At 33.5% G+C, this 16,810-nt stretch overlaps 2 protein-coding genes across 3 annotated transcripts in view; both read right to left on the bottom strand.

The window, feature by feature from the left end:
* The window catches only part of plekhs1.2 (pleckstrin homology domain containing S1, tandem duplicate 2), a 101,982-nt gene extending 93,696 nt beyond the window's left edge, over positions 1 to 8,286 (bottom strand). Inside the window, 10 exon segments of one of the 2 annotated variants that reach the window (NM_001077324.1) lie at positions 3,817 to 3,870; positions 3,968 to 4,056; positions 4,141 to 4,266; positions 4,562 to 4,729; positions 5,362 to 5,452; positions 7,492 to 7,626; positions 7,701 to 7,819; positions 7,897 to 7,955; positions 8,042 to 8,078; positions 8,186 to 8,228. In NM_001077324.1, the coding sequence (NP_001070792.1) occupies positions 3,817 to 3,870; positions 3,968 to 4,056; positions 4,141 to 4,266; positions 4,562 to 4,729; positions 5,362 to 5,452; positions 7,492 to 7,626; positions 7,701 to 7,819; positions 7,897 to 7,955; positions 8,042 to 8,063 (863 nt within the window). In that variant the 5' untranslated portion in view covers positions 8,064 to 8,078; positions 8,186 to 8,228. 2 annotated transcript variants of the gene reach the window in all.
* Positions 8,287 to 10,189: 1,903 nt separating this feature from the next.
* On the bottom strand, positions 10,190 to 16,485 carry plekhs1.3 (pleckstrin homology domain containing S1, tandem duplicate 3). Its single transcript, NM_001080565.1, is given in 14 exon segments — positions 10,190 to 11,003; positions 11,166 to 11,298; positions 11,391 to 11,483; positions 12,937 to 13,050; positions 13,143 to 13,214; positions 13,608 to 13,661; positions 13,752 to 13,840; positions 13,942 to 14,115; positions 14,749 to 14,833; positions 15,099 to 15,233; positions 15,314 to 15,441; positions 15,538 to 15,635; positions 15,737 to 15,773; positions 16,454 to 16,485. Coding segments are annotated over 13 exon segments (1,266 nt in total). The 5' UTR covers positions 15,759 to 15,773; positions 16,454 to 16,485; the 3' UTR covers positions 10,190 to 10,934.
* Positions 16,486 to 16,810: the final 325 nt, after the last annotated feature.

Consider the following 16,810-nt stretch of genomic DNA (forward strand, 5'->3'; position numbering starts at 1 on the left):
AAATTTGCTAATGTTGATTCTATACCACCAAATTAATAAATTCGGTGATGTTGATCCTGGACCCTCAAATATTTGAATTCACTAATGTTGATCCTGGACCATCTAATAAATAAATTCGCTAATGTTGATCCTGGACCATCAAATATATATATTAGCTAGTGTTGATCCTGGACCCTCAAACATATAAATTAGCTAATGTTGATCCTGGACCATCAAATAATTGCTAATGTTGATTCTGGACCATCAAATTAATAAGTTCGCTAATGTTAATCCTGGACAATCCAATATTTCAATTCACTAATGTTGATCCTGGACCATCAAATATGTAAATTCAAAAATGTTTATCCTGGACCATCAAATTTATAAGTTCGCTAATGTTGATCCTAGAGCACCAAATATATAAGTTTGCTAATGTTGATCCTGGACCATTAAATATTAAAAATTAAATAATGCTGATCCTGGACCATCAAATTTATAAATTGGGTGATGTTGATCCTGGACCATCTAATAAATAAATTCGCTAATGTTGATCCTGGACCATCAAATAATTGCTAATGTTGATTCTGGACCATCAAATTTATAAGATTGCTAATGTTGATCCTGGACCATCAAATATGTAAATTAGCTAATGTTGATCCTGGACCATCAAATATATAAATTAGCTAATGTTGATCCTTGACTATCAAATTTATAAGTTTGCTAATGTTGATCCTGGACCATCAAATTTATAAGATTGCTAATGTTGATCCTGGACCATCAAATATTTAAATTCACTAATGTTGATCCTGGACCATCAAATTCATAAGCTTGCTAAGTTTGATCCTGGACCATCAAATATATAAATTAGCTAATGTTGATCCTGGACCATCAAATATTTAAATTTGCTAATGTTGATCCTGGACCATCAATTATTTAAATTTACTAATGTTGATCCTGGACCATCAAATATATAAATTCGCTAATGTTGATCCTGGACAATCAAATTTATAAATTCGGTGATGTTGATCCTGCACCATCAAATATATAAATTTGGTGATGTGGATCCTGGACCATCAAATTTATAAGCTTGCTAATGTTGATCCTTGACTATCAAATTTAAAAATAAGCTAATGTTGATCCTGGACCATCAAATATATAAATTAGCTAATGTTGATCCTGGACCATCAAATTTTAAGTTCGCTAATGTTGATCCTGGACCATCAAATATTTAAATTTGCTAATGTTGATCCTGGACCATCAAATTTTTAAATTCACTAATGTTGATCCTGGACCATGAAATATATAAATTCGGTGATGTTGATCCTGGACCATCAAATTTATAAGCTTGCTAATGTTGATCCTGGCCATCAAATATTTGAAGTCACTAATGTTGATCCTGGACACTCAAATAAATGAATTCGCTAATGTTGATCCTGGACAATCAAATTTAAAAATTCTCCAATGTTGATCTTGGACCATCAAATATATAAATTCGCTAATGTTGATCCTGGACCATCAATTATTTGAAGTAACTAATGTTGATCCTGGACCATCAAATAAATAAATTCGGTGATGTTGATCCTGGACCACCAAACATTTGAAGTCACTGATGTTGATCCTGGACCATCACATATATAAATTCACTAATGTTGATCCTGGACCATCAAATATATGAATTCACAAATGTTGATCCTGGACCATCAAATATATAAATTCACAAATTTTTATCCTGGACCATCAAATATATGAACTTGCTAATGTTGGTCCTGGACCATCAAATATTTGAATTCACAAAAATGTTGATCCTGGACCTTCAAATATATAAATTCACAAATTTTAATCCTGGACCATCAAATATATAAGTTCATTATTGTTGATACTGGACCATCAAGTTTATAAATTCATTAATGTTGATCCTGGACCATCAAATATATAAATTCACCAATGTTGATCCTGGACTATCAAATATATAAATTCACCAATGCTGATCCCGGACCATCAAATTTATAAGTTTGTCAATGTTGATCCTTGACTTTCAAATTTATAAATTAGCTAATGTTGATCCTGGACCATAAAATTTTAAATTCGCTAATGTTAATCCTGGACCATCAAATATTTAAATATGCTAATGTTGATCCTGGACCATCAAATATTTAACTTCACTAATGTTGATCCTGGACCATCAAATATATAAATTCGGTGATGTTGATCCTGGACCATCAAATTTATAAGCTTGCTAATGTTGAATCTGGCCATCAAATATTTAAATTCACTAAAGTTGATCCTGGACCATCAAATATCTAAATTCACTAATGATGATCCTGGACCATCTAATATATAAATTTGCTAATGTTGATCCTGGACCATCAAATATATAAGTTCATTATTGTTGATCCTGGACCATCAAATAAATGAATCTGCTAATGTTGATCCTGGACCATCAAATATATAAATTAATTTTTCTCGATCCTGGACCATCAAATTTATAAGCTTGCTAATGTTGATCCTGAACCATCAAATATTTGAAGACACTAATGTTGATCTTGGACCATCAAATATTTAAATTCACTAATGTTGATCCTGGACCATCAAATATTTAAATTCACTAATGTTGATCCTAAACCATCAAATATGTAAATTCACTAATGTTGATCCTGGACCATCAAATATTTGAAGTCACTAATGTTGATCCTGGACCATCAAATATTTAAATTTACTAATGTTGATCCTGGACCATCAAATACATTAATTCGGTGATGTTGATCCTGGACCATCAAATATTTGAAGTCTCTAATGTTGATCCTGGACCATCAAATATATAAATTCACTAATGTTGATCCTGGACCATCAAATAAATAAATTCGCTAATGTTGATCCTGGACCATCAAATATATAAATTCTGTGATGTTGATCCTGGACCATCAAATATATAAATTCACTAATGTTGATCCTGGACCATCAAAATGATTAATTTACTAATGTTGATCCTGGACCATCAAATATATGAATACGCTAAAGCTGATCCAGAACCATTAAATACATAAATTTCTTAATGTTGATCCTGGTCAAACATATAAAGTCACTATTGTTAATCCAGGACCATCAAAGTTACAAGTTCACCCATTCTTCATCCTGAACCATCAAATATATGAATTCACTTACAGTATGCTGATCTTGGACCATTAATTATATCAAGTCACTAAAGTTGTCCCCTGGATCTGTACATTTATAAATTCACTAATGTTTAACCTGGACTCTCAACTAGATAAAGTTACTAAGTTGATCTTGGACCTTTAAACTCATAATTCACTAATGCTGAACCTGGACCACGAAATATATTTTATTGCAGTTTAAATGGACTAAATATTCTATTTATAAACTTAAATGTAACAAGCCTGATTGCATGTTAAAATTGCTGAAGAAAATGTCCTTTTGCAAATGTGTTAGGGTAGGCAATTCAGTCATAACTTATTGCTAAAACAGCTATCATAACATTATTTATCAATATGTGGTGGTTTTTGCATTCTCGGAAGCTATAGAAATCAAAAATGTAAAAAATAAAATACACTGGGACCTTTGTTTTTGTTTACATCACTCAAAATGGTTTATATACTCAAACATATAATCAAATATATGCATGTATGTATTTATATTTCCCTAATAAATATACACAGCACACACACATAAATTACAATTATTATTATTTTAGATGTGAATAATCACAATTCATTTTTGCTCAGCACATTAAAAAAACAAACAAACGAAAAAACACATTAAGTACACATTGAAACTTGGCTCACTAACATGATAACTGAAAAATTACAAATGTAAAATTACTTTGTCTTTGTGCGTTCTGTGTCTGCCTTCTGGTCATCCTCCAATGCCATTTGCCTAATCCCAAAATACCATAGAAAAATATTTAAAATAAAGTGTGTCAGAAAAAAGAAAATTTAGTCTGATGTGGGGAAAAGTGTGCTCTAACACTCACACTTTTGCCATGGAAATGTATTCAGTGGCTTCCTCTGGAGATTCATCCTCCTCTTCGACCCTCTCGTCCTTGATATCGCTCAGAAACCTCTGTCAGAAAGAGTTATATGCTGTATAAAAAAGGTAATACGCTGTAATATTTGCGCTCATGTTAAAAAAAACATAAATATGTACCTTTCGCGGTTCTGCTACTGGAGCTTTGAAAAAAGTGCGAGGGGAGTCATAGTAACTTTGAGGTGATAAATAAGTTGACATTAGAGCAGGATCTTCTGACTTTCTTTCATCAGGCTGGTCTTCAAACTGTGGTTTTGGTGGAACATTCAAACATCAACATTTTCCGGCAAAATTTGCTTAGTGCACCATAAAGATTTAAGAGTTCACTAATAACAGTTAGATAATTGAAGTATCAGTCATTAAAACTGTATTCGTTAACCACTAATCTCAATATGATGAGTACAACCCTGTTAGAACCATCATCTGACTTATTGGAGCAGATAAAATGACTAGTAGCTTTTCCACAACTGCCATGATCTACATAAACTGACATATGAAATATTTGTGCTTATGTTGAAGAAACTCGTGGGTAAATGTGTACCTTGTGCAATTCTGCTACTTGAGCATTGAAAAGACTGCGAGGGCAGGCATAGTAACTTTGCGGTGAAGTTGACATTAGAGCAGCTTCTGAATCTTTTTCATCAGGCTGGTCTGTAGGCGTTGGTTGCCAATAGTTCATAGGTCCAGATATTGATTTGATGCTCTGATTCTGTGGAAAAAGGTAAAATATTTGTATCCTCAGACTTTTTAGTAGTTATATTTAATTGAATTAAAATTTATTTATTATATTTATTATGATAATGCCTAAACAACTCAATTTGCCTATTTAACATAATCATTTAGATAAACCTTTAAATTTATGAATTGTAGTATTTTGCAAAATTTTCATTCATTCATTCATTCATTCATTCATTTATTTTCTTATTGGCTTAGTCCCTTTTTTAATATGAAGTCACCACAGCGGAATGAACCACCAACTTATCCAGGATATGTTTTACGCAGCGGATGCCCTTCCAGCTGCAACCCATCACTGGGAAACATCCATACACACTCATTCACACACATACTCTGTGAACCACAACCTTCTTGCTGTGAGGCGGTTGTGCTACCCATTGTGCCACCATGCTGCCCCTCTTGCAAAATATGTAAAATGATATTATGCACTGTCACCATGGCAAAGACAAAATAAGGTAGATATTAAAACTATTGTTTAAAAATGTGTTGAATCAATCTTCTCTCTGTCAGGCAACAATTGGGAAATATTTAAAAAATGATTTCAGTTTTTAACTGATTAACAATAATATAATAGAAGGAGCGATAGAGAGATATTTTAATGTTTACCTTATCATCACATTCATCTGTATTTTGCATTTTGTTTTGCGAGTTCTGCAGTGCGGTGGTTATTGCATTGAGCCAGGAATCCACGTCATCACTGAAAGTAAAAAAACAAACAAACATTAAAACTACTGTTTTTGGAAAAACCTAAATGTTCAAAATTAAATTTGTATTAAATTTCCTCTATCCACTACCTGACAAGTATTGTCGCGTATTCTAGTTTAAGGAACGACAAATAGTAACTTGACTTCTAGTTGATCAATTGGTATCAGAAATGGCTTATATAAAAGGCAAAGGCCTCTAGATTATGCTTATTTCGCCATATTAAAAGATGATCATGCCTTGATTTTTCATTATTTAATTAGGACAGTAAGGTCTGACTTTGCTGCGACTAAAGTCTTGTCATTTAACAGAAATAATGTACAGTATAGAATATAAAGTCATGGTGCAGTGGAAAAAGAAATAGTATTTTGTATGACTCCCATGAGCTTGGATGACTGCATCCAAACAGCTCTGCACTGACTCAAATAACTTATTTATGAAGTCATCTTGAATGACAAAGAAAGAATTCTTGCAGGACTCCCAGTTCATCAGGATTCTTTGGATTCATCTTCAATGTCTCCTCATTCATCTTACCCCAGTCTCGTGACTGGGCTGGCCATTCCTGGACAAAGACTATAGCAGGAGTGACCAACCCTGTTCCTGGATATTCCTGCAACCCATATCAAACACACCTGCCTGTAATTATCAAGTGCTGTTCAGGTCCTAATTAATTGGTTCAGGTGTGTTTAATCAGGGTTGGAGCAGGAAGGTAGATCTCCAGGAACCGGGTTGAGCACCACTGGTCTATAGAATACACAAGACATGTCACTTGTGTCTTTTTGAGTGGGAAAAAGTGTAATGGTCAATATGGTAAATAAAGCCCCGCCTATTAAAACAGGAGCTAATCATCGATCACTATATGGTAAACAAATCCTGCCTTCTAATACAGGAGCCAATCATTGATCACTATAGACTGATGATTCTCCAGGGGAGGGGCTCAGACCAGACATGAGTTTCTGCGGATTTTGTGTAATTGGATGTTTAGAAATGAAACTAAAGACACAGTTGTTGTTGTTGAATTTTATTGGTGATTCCTAATACGAAATTCAATCCTAAGCTTGGCAAGTAGTTTTGGAGAATTTGATGTTTCCCCATTCAGACAGATTGCCCGAGCACACTGCCAAAGAGATGTTTCAAAGATGGCCGCCTAGTGAATTGGCTTGCCTTAAAGGGTTTTTATTCCTGCAGCACCTTGACCTTTGATGCATTTAGGAACTTTAATGTGGAGGCTGCAGTATGCGAAGGAGCGCTATCCTGCTGAAGAATTTCCCTTCTCCTGTGGTTCATAATGTAATAGGCAGTACAAATGTCTTGATACTTGGGCTAGTGATGTTGCAATCCACTCTGCAGATCTCTTGCACTCCCCCATACTGAATGTAACCCCAAATCAGGAATTTTCTTCTCCAAACTTGACTGAATTCTGTGAGAAATCTTGGCTTCATGCGGGTTCTTCTGCAGTATGTATGAAGATTGGCATGCAGTTCATCAGATGAAAAAATCTACATTCTGCCTCTTTTCCAAATGATCAACTAAATGTCAAGTTATTATTTGTTGCTCTTACAACTGGGATCGACGACGAGACTTTTGTCAGGCAGTGTATGTAAATAGTATATTGATAATTACTACATATATAATTGAAAAGCAGATTTTTTGCAATTATATTTACTGTTATTACCATGTCATTTTCTTTGAGTTCATGTATTTAATAACTTTTTTTAAATAGTTGAACACCATCTAATTTATATGCAGATTTTTAAGATAGGTTATAACTATGTCAGTTTGTCTTTGTTGGCAGATTCTGAAAGACTCTATTTCAAATCTGCTAACAAAAGTTGATTTTTATCATTTCAAATTCTGTGCTACACCTTCTGCATACACGTGGCTTCAAAATCAATTGACCCAAATTAAAAGCCACAACACAATCTTCATTTCATGGAGGCTTTACATATTGCTTGTGTCTAACTCACACTGGCATTCACAGATTGTTTGCATGCTGTAATGGCTATGATAGATCTGGTCAAAATGGTGCCAAACCTGTTTTGTCCAATGAGAAAATAGTCTCTAGTTTCCACCGTCAAGAACAGCACAGAGGATGGAGGACACTTGAAGTGTTTCTGGATCCAGGGCCATCTTGAATGTGCCTCTGGGGCAGTAGACAACAAGCTAATTCTTTAAAACAGAAATACTTTAATATGGGATAAAAATGCTTTGATTATTTATTAATGAATTATTCTCTTTCTTACTTTGAAAGATCTATTGTTCCCAAAGGTTTGTCTCTGCTTTCATTATTTCGATAATATGATAGGTGGTAGTTATCTTTATCTACCTTGGAGAGCACAAAGAAACGGCGCTTCCATGATTTCTGTAAATAAAGTGTCATTCATTTCATTAACAAAGCAGTAGATTTAACAGATAATTTAGTTTTAATTTGAGACATACAATGCCTTTAGCCGGTGGTGATTTGTTCAAGTATCCAGAGCGGATTTCCTCCACCATTGCTAAAACATTTAAAACTGATCATTGCAGTAGAATTTATTCATCGCTTTCCTTCATTACCCGTGTCTCAAATATATTTTAGGCTTACCTGATTTAGTTCTGTTGCTCATGTTGTTGCCTTATTGCTGAAATAGATGTGAATTTTTAGGTGAAGTCAAAATTATTTCTTAGTCACACGTATCACAAAGCATAATAATATCATTAGCCATATTTTATTGTAATATTGCTGTACCTTGTGTCTCAAAAAGTAGTTTCCTCTGTTCAGATCTCACAACTTTCATTTTATGGCAGCTGTTCAGAAGGAAGCACAAGGTTTTTTGTTATATCCGCAGAGTTATGTCAGGAGGAGTTATACCTGGTTATACCTGTATGCAAACCCAAGAATAAGGTCCCTCCTTAATTTGTGCAAATTACCAAACAGACGAGATACACAAAAATGTCTTTAAATTTTTATGAAGAAAAAAAGTAATTTGTTTACAGCCACTAGTTTATAAAGCAGATTAAAAAATGACCACAGACTTACCAGAGTGCTGTACAGGTTAGAGTAAAAATATAGACTAATACTATCAAAACAGATAAAGCATGACATTCATTATTAGAGAATAAATGAGTTTTAAGACAATTCTTGAACAGAAAGGAAGCCAATAAAATGTGAGAGTTTGTTCCACAGTATGGGGCCGGCAACTTCAAATGCCAGATTTTCCAGATAGACACATAGATGTCACCTATAAGCCTATATAATAAGTGCCGGTTACTTTGTTTATAATAACTTAAACTGAAAAAAGTTATTAGCAATTAGTTATTAGTGTGTGAATTAGTTAAAGTTATTAGTAATTAATAAAGTTGTTGTAACTATTAACCTCAACTTTTCTAATTTTGATGGATTTGACTTTGTAATTCAATAATGTGCCCCTTTGTAGAGCTGCTTTAAAACTACAACTAGCACGATAAGCACTATAGAGATAAACTTAAAACTTGAAAAAAAGGGGCTAATTCATACAAACTAATACAACTTTTACAACAAATGTACTGTTTTTAAAAGGAGATGTGCCTCCGATTTGATGAACTTGAAAGTTGAACATCTCCCATGGCCTGCACAGTTACCAGAACTAAATGTTATTGAGCCTCTTTTTGGTATTGTACTGTGCAGAGCTTGTATCTGTCATTTCTAAGACAAATTATATTGACCGGAAAAGGAGGTCCTACACCACACTCTTGAAGTGTTGTTTTCTAAAACCAGGCATTTGAGTGTTATTGCCCAAACCCTGATTATCTGTGTGTGTGTGTGTGTGTGTGTGTGTGTGTGTGTGTGTGTGTGTGTGTGTGTGTGTGTGCATGCGTGAGTGCATGTGTGTCAACCCATATTTGAAGTCAGTTGAAGCCAGAATTCAAATGTTAAAATGTTGATTCCTTTTAAATATTTCCCAAATGATGATTGCCCAAATGTATGTCTGATTTTTTTTTCTTTTGAAGAAAGTGTTATTTGTTTTATTTCTGCAAGAATAATAGCAGTTTAAAAATTATTAGCCCCCCTAGATTTTTTTGATAGTCTACAGAACAAACCATCAGTATACAATAACTTGTCTTATTATCCTAACCTGCCTCAATAGCCTAATTAACCTAGTTAAAAATTTTAATGTTGTAAAATAGCTGTGTAGAAGTGTCTTGAAAAACATCTAGTAAAATATTATTTATTGTCATCATGGCAAAGATAAAATAAATCAGTTATTAGAAATGAGTTAATAAAATTATTATGTTTAGGAATGTGTTGAAAAAAATCTGCTCTCCGTTAAACAGAAATTGGGGAAAAAATAAACGGGGGCGAAAAATTCAGGAGAGCTAATAACTCTGACTTACACTGTATATATACATATACAACAATTCAGTCTCGTTCTTGAATCTGATTGGCTGATAGCCTTGCGATATTCTGCAAATAACAGCCCTCATACAGCCTCTTAGCCCTTCACCCTTGTGTATTACTCCACCCACATACTGTCACAATAAGATAGAAAACTCCACTATAAATAATAATGAGAAACCGATGCATCATCTTTGCACTTGCAGTTTTGCTCTATGTCGCTGAGTTTGATCCCACTCCAAAAATCATTTTAAACCCGGAAGCTGAAATTAGCTGACAAAAGCTCAAAATTATCCAGTTTTCCCCACAATTAAAGCTGACAGGTGCTAACATTGTCTTAACTGATGCTCAGCACACAAACAAAAATGCTTCCAGAAATAGTTTACAAATTTTAATAATACTTCACATTGTAACAATGTGCAAAAACATGTAATTCTACAGCTTTCATCTTTCATCAGCATATAAAAATAGACTACATATTCTTCAGTGATCATTTATCAAGAGTAACTGACACATTTTAATCATTGATTAATCAATAATAGCATCCTTGTTTAAATGCATTGCAAAGTATAATACACATAAATGTTGTATATATACAGTAAATGTTACATATACAAGTAAATGTTGTATATACACAGTAAATAATACACATAAATGTTGTATATACACAGTATATAAAGTATCTCATACTGTTAGAAAGTGCAGCTTTAAAGAGCTTATAATATATGAACAGTTTAGAACTGCGTATTTTGCTGTGAATTAACCTTCATACTTGTTATAAAGTAATACTTAACTCTTGTTTTTCAAATAAACAAACATTAACTCATATTTCCACTACTGTCTCATATAGTACATATATACAGTCATTTTCTTGTAAGGTCAGTGATTTTAACAGTCAATTTACATATTTACATGCTTTATGTACAGTACATGCACAGAGGACAAATACTTTGGATAAACTCATTGCCTCTTCTGTAACTTATTAATGCTGTGCTTTCCTCCTTTATGACTAGAATCTAATGATGCCAAACAAACCCTTTAACCTTGAGCTACACTTGTACACAACAATTCTGATATCTCAATGGTTGCTGATGAGAGATGATGTGATGTTTCTGTCATGTCCTTAGTGTGATGGACAGGCTTCACTGTGGAGAGGCTGGGACCCTGGAAGCCGCCGAATGGTGAGTTTCACCTACAAGCAGTTTTAGTAATGTTATTTATAGCTTTCTAAATGCTGTGATGATTTATATATATATATATATATATATATATATATATATATATATATATATATATATATATATATATATATATATATATATATATATATATTTACTATATATTGTCATCTTACCTCATCCTTGCTGAGTCTTCTAAGGTATGTCTGTATCTCATCTACTGTGTCTATCAGTAGATCGTTGAAGGCAAGGATCTGATCACCCTTGTGGAAAAGACACGAGTCCTGACTCTGCCGACACTCAGACACACTGGACAGAAACGTGACATACAATGTAAGTTGTTTGTGCTTGTGATTTTGAATACTACATAGTAATAATTAATATATTAGTAAGAGTTGTACCAAGGTTTGCCTTCTTTCTCTGTTAAAACCAGACTGTTTTTCAGGCTGTTTTGACTAATGCAGATCTCCTTTTCAACATGTGTTTCCGTTCCACTACAGAACAAACATATGCATTAATAACATGACAACACACTCAAAAACATGTTTTTCCCTAACCTTACAGACCAGGGGTGTCCAAACTTGCTCTTGGAGGGCTGGTGTCCTGCATAGTTTGTCTTCCTTCAACACCTCCCTGAAAGTTTCTAGTACAGCTAGATAGAGCTTGGTTAGCTGGTTCAGGTGTATTTAATTGGGGTTGGAACTAAAATATGCAGGACATTGGCCCTCCAGGACTGAGTTTGGACACCCCTGTTATAGACAATCAAATGACAGAAAATTTTAAAATTTGCTTGCACTCTTAGAAATAAATGTCCTGTATTTGTGATTTAAAAAAAAACATTTAACATCAATGAAACCTTTTTGAAAGGTTTTTAAAATTGAGTACTTACTTTAAATATTTACTAAACTGTTTTTTTGTAGCTCTTCATCTTAAAATTATGTCATTTCATATACAAATACTATGTTGTCATTTAATTTTATTCGCATAACAAAATTCTGTTGTTATGAAGTTTTGATTCTGGCAATAACTCTATTATAATTTTCATATATCATTTTAATTATATAATATGTATCATTATTTAGCTTGAGGGTGAATAATGACTGTATAAAATAGACATGCATGTTTCACAACAGCTACAAATAAAGCCTGCTAAGTAAACTTGTCAATCCATCTTAAAGGATGACGCAAAAGAATGTAAACAGGTGCAGTCTGACCAATCAGAGCACAGCTTTACCCAAACGTGACTGACGTACACATGTAAACACGTGTGATTTAAAAAGTTGCTTTGTTAAAGTCAACTAAACCAAGAAAAAACTGCAATTTTGTTTAACTTTTTAACAAGTTAAAGTTTCCGGTCCCAGCTGATCTCCAGGTCTAAAACGTCCTTAGTAAAGTCTAATATTGACTTAAAATTGAAATCAAAATTCTTAGCCCTGCTGTGATTTTTTTTTCTCTTTCAAATTTACCAAATGATGTTTAGGAGAGCAAGAAAGTTTTCAGTTTTTTCAATAATACTTTTTTTTCTGGAAAAAAGTCTTATTTGTTTAATTTCTGAAAGAATAAAAGCAGTTTAACATTTGTAAAAAAAAAACATTTTAACATCAATAATATTAGCCCTTTTAAGCAGTATTTTATTTTGAATGTCTACAGAATGAGTTACCTAATTACCCTAACTTGCCTAATTAACCTAGTTAAGCATTTAAATTGCCCTTTAAGTTGAGTACTAGTATACTAAAAATGTCTAGTCAAATATTATATACTGTCATCATGTCAAAAATAAAAGTAATCAGTTATTTTAAATTATTTAATAAAACTATTATGTTTAGAAATGTGATAGAGTATCTTCCCACTAAACAAAAATTGGGGAAATAAAAATACAGGGTGGCTAATAATTCTGACTTCAGCTGTATATTGAGATGGCTGGTGGATATGAATGAATTAAATCACCTTTTGTTTGAAGGTGCTTTGTCCAGCTCAGTCGATGCATGGTTATTATTGAAGTTGTGATGACGTGGTTGTGAATGCTCACGTGGATCAGAATTTCTCCTTTCTTTATTCATTCTAGGGAAAAAAAAATAATAGAAAGTGAATGAAGCTGTTCAAGCGTATTCCATGTTTTTTCAAAGCTGTCACAACATTGCCTTAAGGTTTACTTTTGATTTTGGTCATCTGTTTCCTGGTTGACTGCACCATTGCACACAGACGCATCGCGACCATCATTGCAACTAAAAAAGACAAGCAAAAATAACATTACGTTAAAAAAATGCAATCAAGTTTAGAGTTCTGGTCAAATATGATTGCATCTTTCAGGTATCAAGATGCTAAAACCATGTCAAGTGTTCTAATCTTAGCATTCGCCCATGACCAGACCTGTTCTGCAAGACTGAAAACATCTGAACAACAAAACACACTGTTCAGCAGCACTAAGATAAAGAGTTGTTTTGTAGTCTTTAAATAAACCAAGAATCACATCTATGTGTAGCATCTGAAGCACAGAGTGCAATGAACCTATGGTGAACGTGCCAGAATGTTTCAAAGGCGATACAAAGCAAATTGATTCAAACTTTCGCAACTGAGACAACAGCAATGTCATGGTGAGTCAGAGAGTTTATAATTACCTTTGTGCGCATGCAGTGCTTTTCTCCTGCTGGTTATCTTCCAAAGCTATTTGTCTAATCCACACACAGAAAAAAGAGCAATTCAATGAAAATGAAAACTTTTAAAACTTCAGAATAAAACTATAACTCCTCTCAAACACTTACACTGATGCCATGCACATATATTCACTGCTCTTTTCTGGAGATTTATCTTTCTCCTTCGTCTTCTCATCTTGAATCTCAATAACTGAGAGCTGTCAGAAAGATATTTGGCTTTATTTTGTGCATTGTTGAAGTTTAAGAGTATTTGTGGGATGGCTGTATGTTGAAGAATAGATGTATAAACATGTCAAACCTTGCGCTCTGCTGGTACTAGAGGTTCACTGAACTTGCGAGGATAGTCATAATGGCTTTGTGTTGAAAAGGAAGCCGACATTAGAGCTGGCGCTGACCATCTTTCATCATGGTGATCTTCAACTTTCGGCTCTGAGCAGTTTAGAGGTGCGGAAATCGATCTGATTCTGTTGTCCTGTAGAGAAAGAGTAAGTGAGATTAAACAAACCAACATCAAACTAATTAACCTCGTTTTTTAGCTTAGTTTTTAATTGAGATAGGACAGGAAAGTGTTGGAAGCAGAGAGAGGGGAAGGATCTGCATTGGACCTCGAGCAGGGAATTGAACTCGGGTCATCGTGAGCACCATTGAGCTATATGTCAGCACGCTTAACCACTAGACTATTAATTATTAATCATTAATTCCTATTTACCTTAATTAGTTAACCAAATTACCATAGTTAAGCCTTTGATTTACACCCTAATTTGAATGGTTTCTCACAAAAAATAGTAAAATCTCATGAGCTGTCCTCATAACAAAAGAAATTAGGCATTAAAAATGATTAATTAAAACTATTATCTGTAAAAATGTGTTCTTCTTTACGTTAAACAGAACTTAAAACATTTTTAGAGATAATAATTTTGCCCTTAACTGTCAACCTTGTGAATTTAATAACAAAAAAATAAAGAATTATGTAAAGTAATTAGAAGAAGAAATCTTAGCAAATGTTGAATGCTTTTAAGAAGCTAAATTTGCTCATATTTCCTTTTTATTTTAAATAATTGGTAATAATAAAAAAAACAAAGGGAGAGATTCTTTTAAAGTTTACCTGTGGGGGATCCTCTGTATTTGGTTTACATTGTGATTTCTTCAGTGCAGTGACTATTGCATTGAGCCAGCCATCCACATCATCACTGAAAGCAGCAGAAAAGATTGCACTTTAAACACAAAAAATAATACCACTCTTTCGGAAAGAAAATTAAAAGTTTATACTCAGAAATGTCTGAAAAGGGCGATATCTAGTATATAAAATTATTTTTAATTATTGAGAAGTATTTGGGACTCCATGAGCTCAATTGTCAGAAACTTTGAATAGCTTTTTGCCTGCATCATGCTGGCATTCAGTGAACTATTTTTATGACGGCAATGATAGACATGGTCAAAATGATTATGGCAAACCTGTTTTGTCCAATGAGAAAATAGTCTCTAGTTTCCACCGTCATGAAAAGCACAGAGGATGGAGGACACTTGATGTGTTTCTGGATCCAGTCCCATGTTGGATGTGAATCTGGGCTAGTAAACAGCAGGCTGATCCTTTAAAACAGAAACATTTGCTTATTATACTGTAAAGAAACTTCATTTATTTCAAGTATTCATGATTCTTTTTTTCTTACTTGGAAAGATCTATCTTTCCCAAAGGCTTGTCTCTCCTTTCGCTGCTTGGATAATATGTCAGCTGGTGGTTGTTATCGACAGTCTTGGAGAGCACAAAAAAACGCCGCTTCCATGATTTCTGTGACAGCTAGAATATGTTTGCCGATTAGTTTCATTAACAGAAATCTGCTTTTATTAGACTGCAGATATTTCAATTTCAAGCTTATTGCAATATGAGACTTACAAGGTTTTTTGCAATGATCGGTGAAGCAGGAGACTTTTGTAAATATCCAGTGTACACTTCCTCCACCATCACTGGTTCCTTGTAAAACTTTGCAGTCGCTATGGCAGGAAAAAAAACAGTCAGAATTAAATACACAGATAACACCTGAACTTAGAATTGAAGTAAAATATCCTGTCATTATACAAGATTTTAGACTTACATGATTTAGTTTTGTTGCTCATGATGATGCTTCAGTTCTATAATACATATAAGAATAGAGAAGTTTGTTATTTTTCCGTAAGATCTAACATACAAAACAGGCTGTATGATGTAAACAACAAGTTTCCATTGGTTATTGTTATTTACTAACATCACAAACAAAACAATGAGTAATACAGTATTGATTTGTCTTATTATTTAAGGGCAATACAGTTGTTCATTGTTAGTTCTTGCTAACTCTGGTCATTAATGTTTACAAGCATACGCTGTAAAAATGCTGTGTTCCACACAATCAAATTGTGTTTGGACAACATCAAGGAATTAAGTGAACTTATTAGTTTTTGCAAACCTAAGTAGATTAAACATAAAACAATTAAGTTGTCCCCCCAAAAAATCTCAAAAATCATGTTTTTTCAGCAAATTTTATTTAAGTAGTTTGAACAAACAGTAAGTGAAATATTTAGTGCAAATTTACATTTTAATAAAGCTTTATTAAATGTTAAACCTTAATTAATAATTATAAGTAATGCTGTACAAGTGTTGTTTTTAGTGTACGTTAATAAATACATTAAAATTAACATGTTAATTTGCAAAGTGTGATCAAAACAACAGTTTAGTAAATTGCAAAATTGGAAACCAACTTTCATATTATTATTATTTCTGTGCAAGCATCACACAGCAGAATAATCATATCAACGGCTGTAGATTGTTCTCTTACCTTGTGTCACAGTAAAAATAGTGTCCTCTGAGTTATTCAGCTCTCACAAAGTGCATCTTATAAGGAAGCTGAAGGATTTTTGTTTCGTCTAGAGAGCAATACCAGTAACAGGAGGAGTTTCTGGTTATATGTAAGCTCAGGTTTAAGGTCCCTCCTATTTGATTGTCAGACAGTTTGTGGAAATTACCAGACAAACTATTCGTAATGGCTTTGTGGTTTTATGTTAAACCTATAATGCTAAAAAAAGAAAGTTTAAGCATTACTTTGGGATCGAAAATCTGCATAAATCTGCAAAGAAAGTAAAGAATGTGGGACTTTTCAGTCAGATTAAAATGGATTTGTGTTGTTGGAAGCTCT

Source organism: Danio rerio, chromosome 12, assembly GCF_052040795.2.
Source record: "Danio rerio strain M-AB ecotype USA chromosome 12, GRCz13ab, whole genome shotgun sequence".
NCBI classification, from domain to species: Eukaryota; Metazoa; Chordata; class Actinopteri; order Cypriniformes; family Danionidae; genus Danio; species Danio rerio.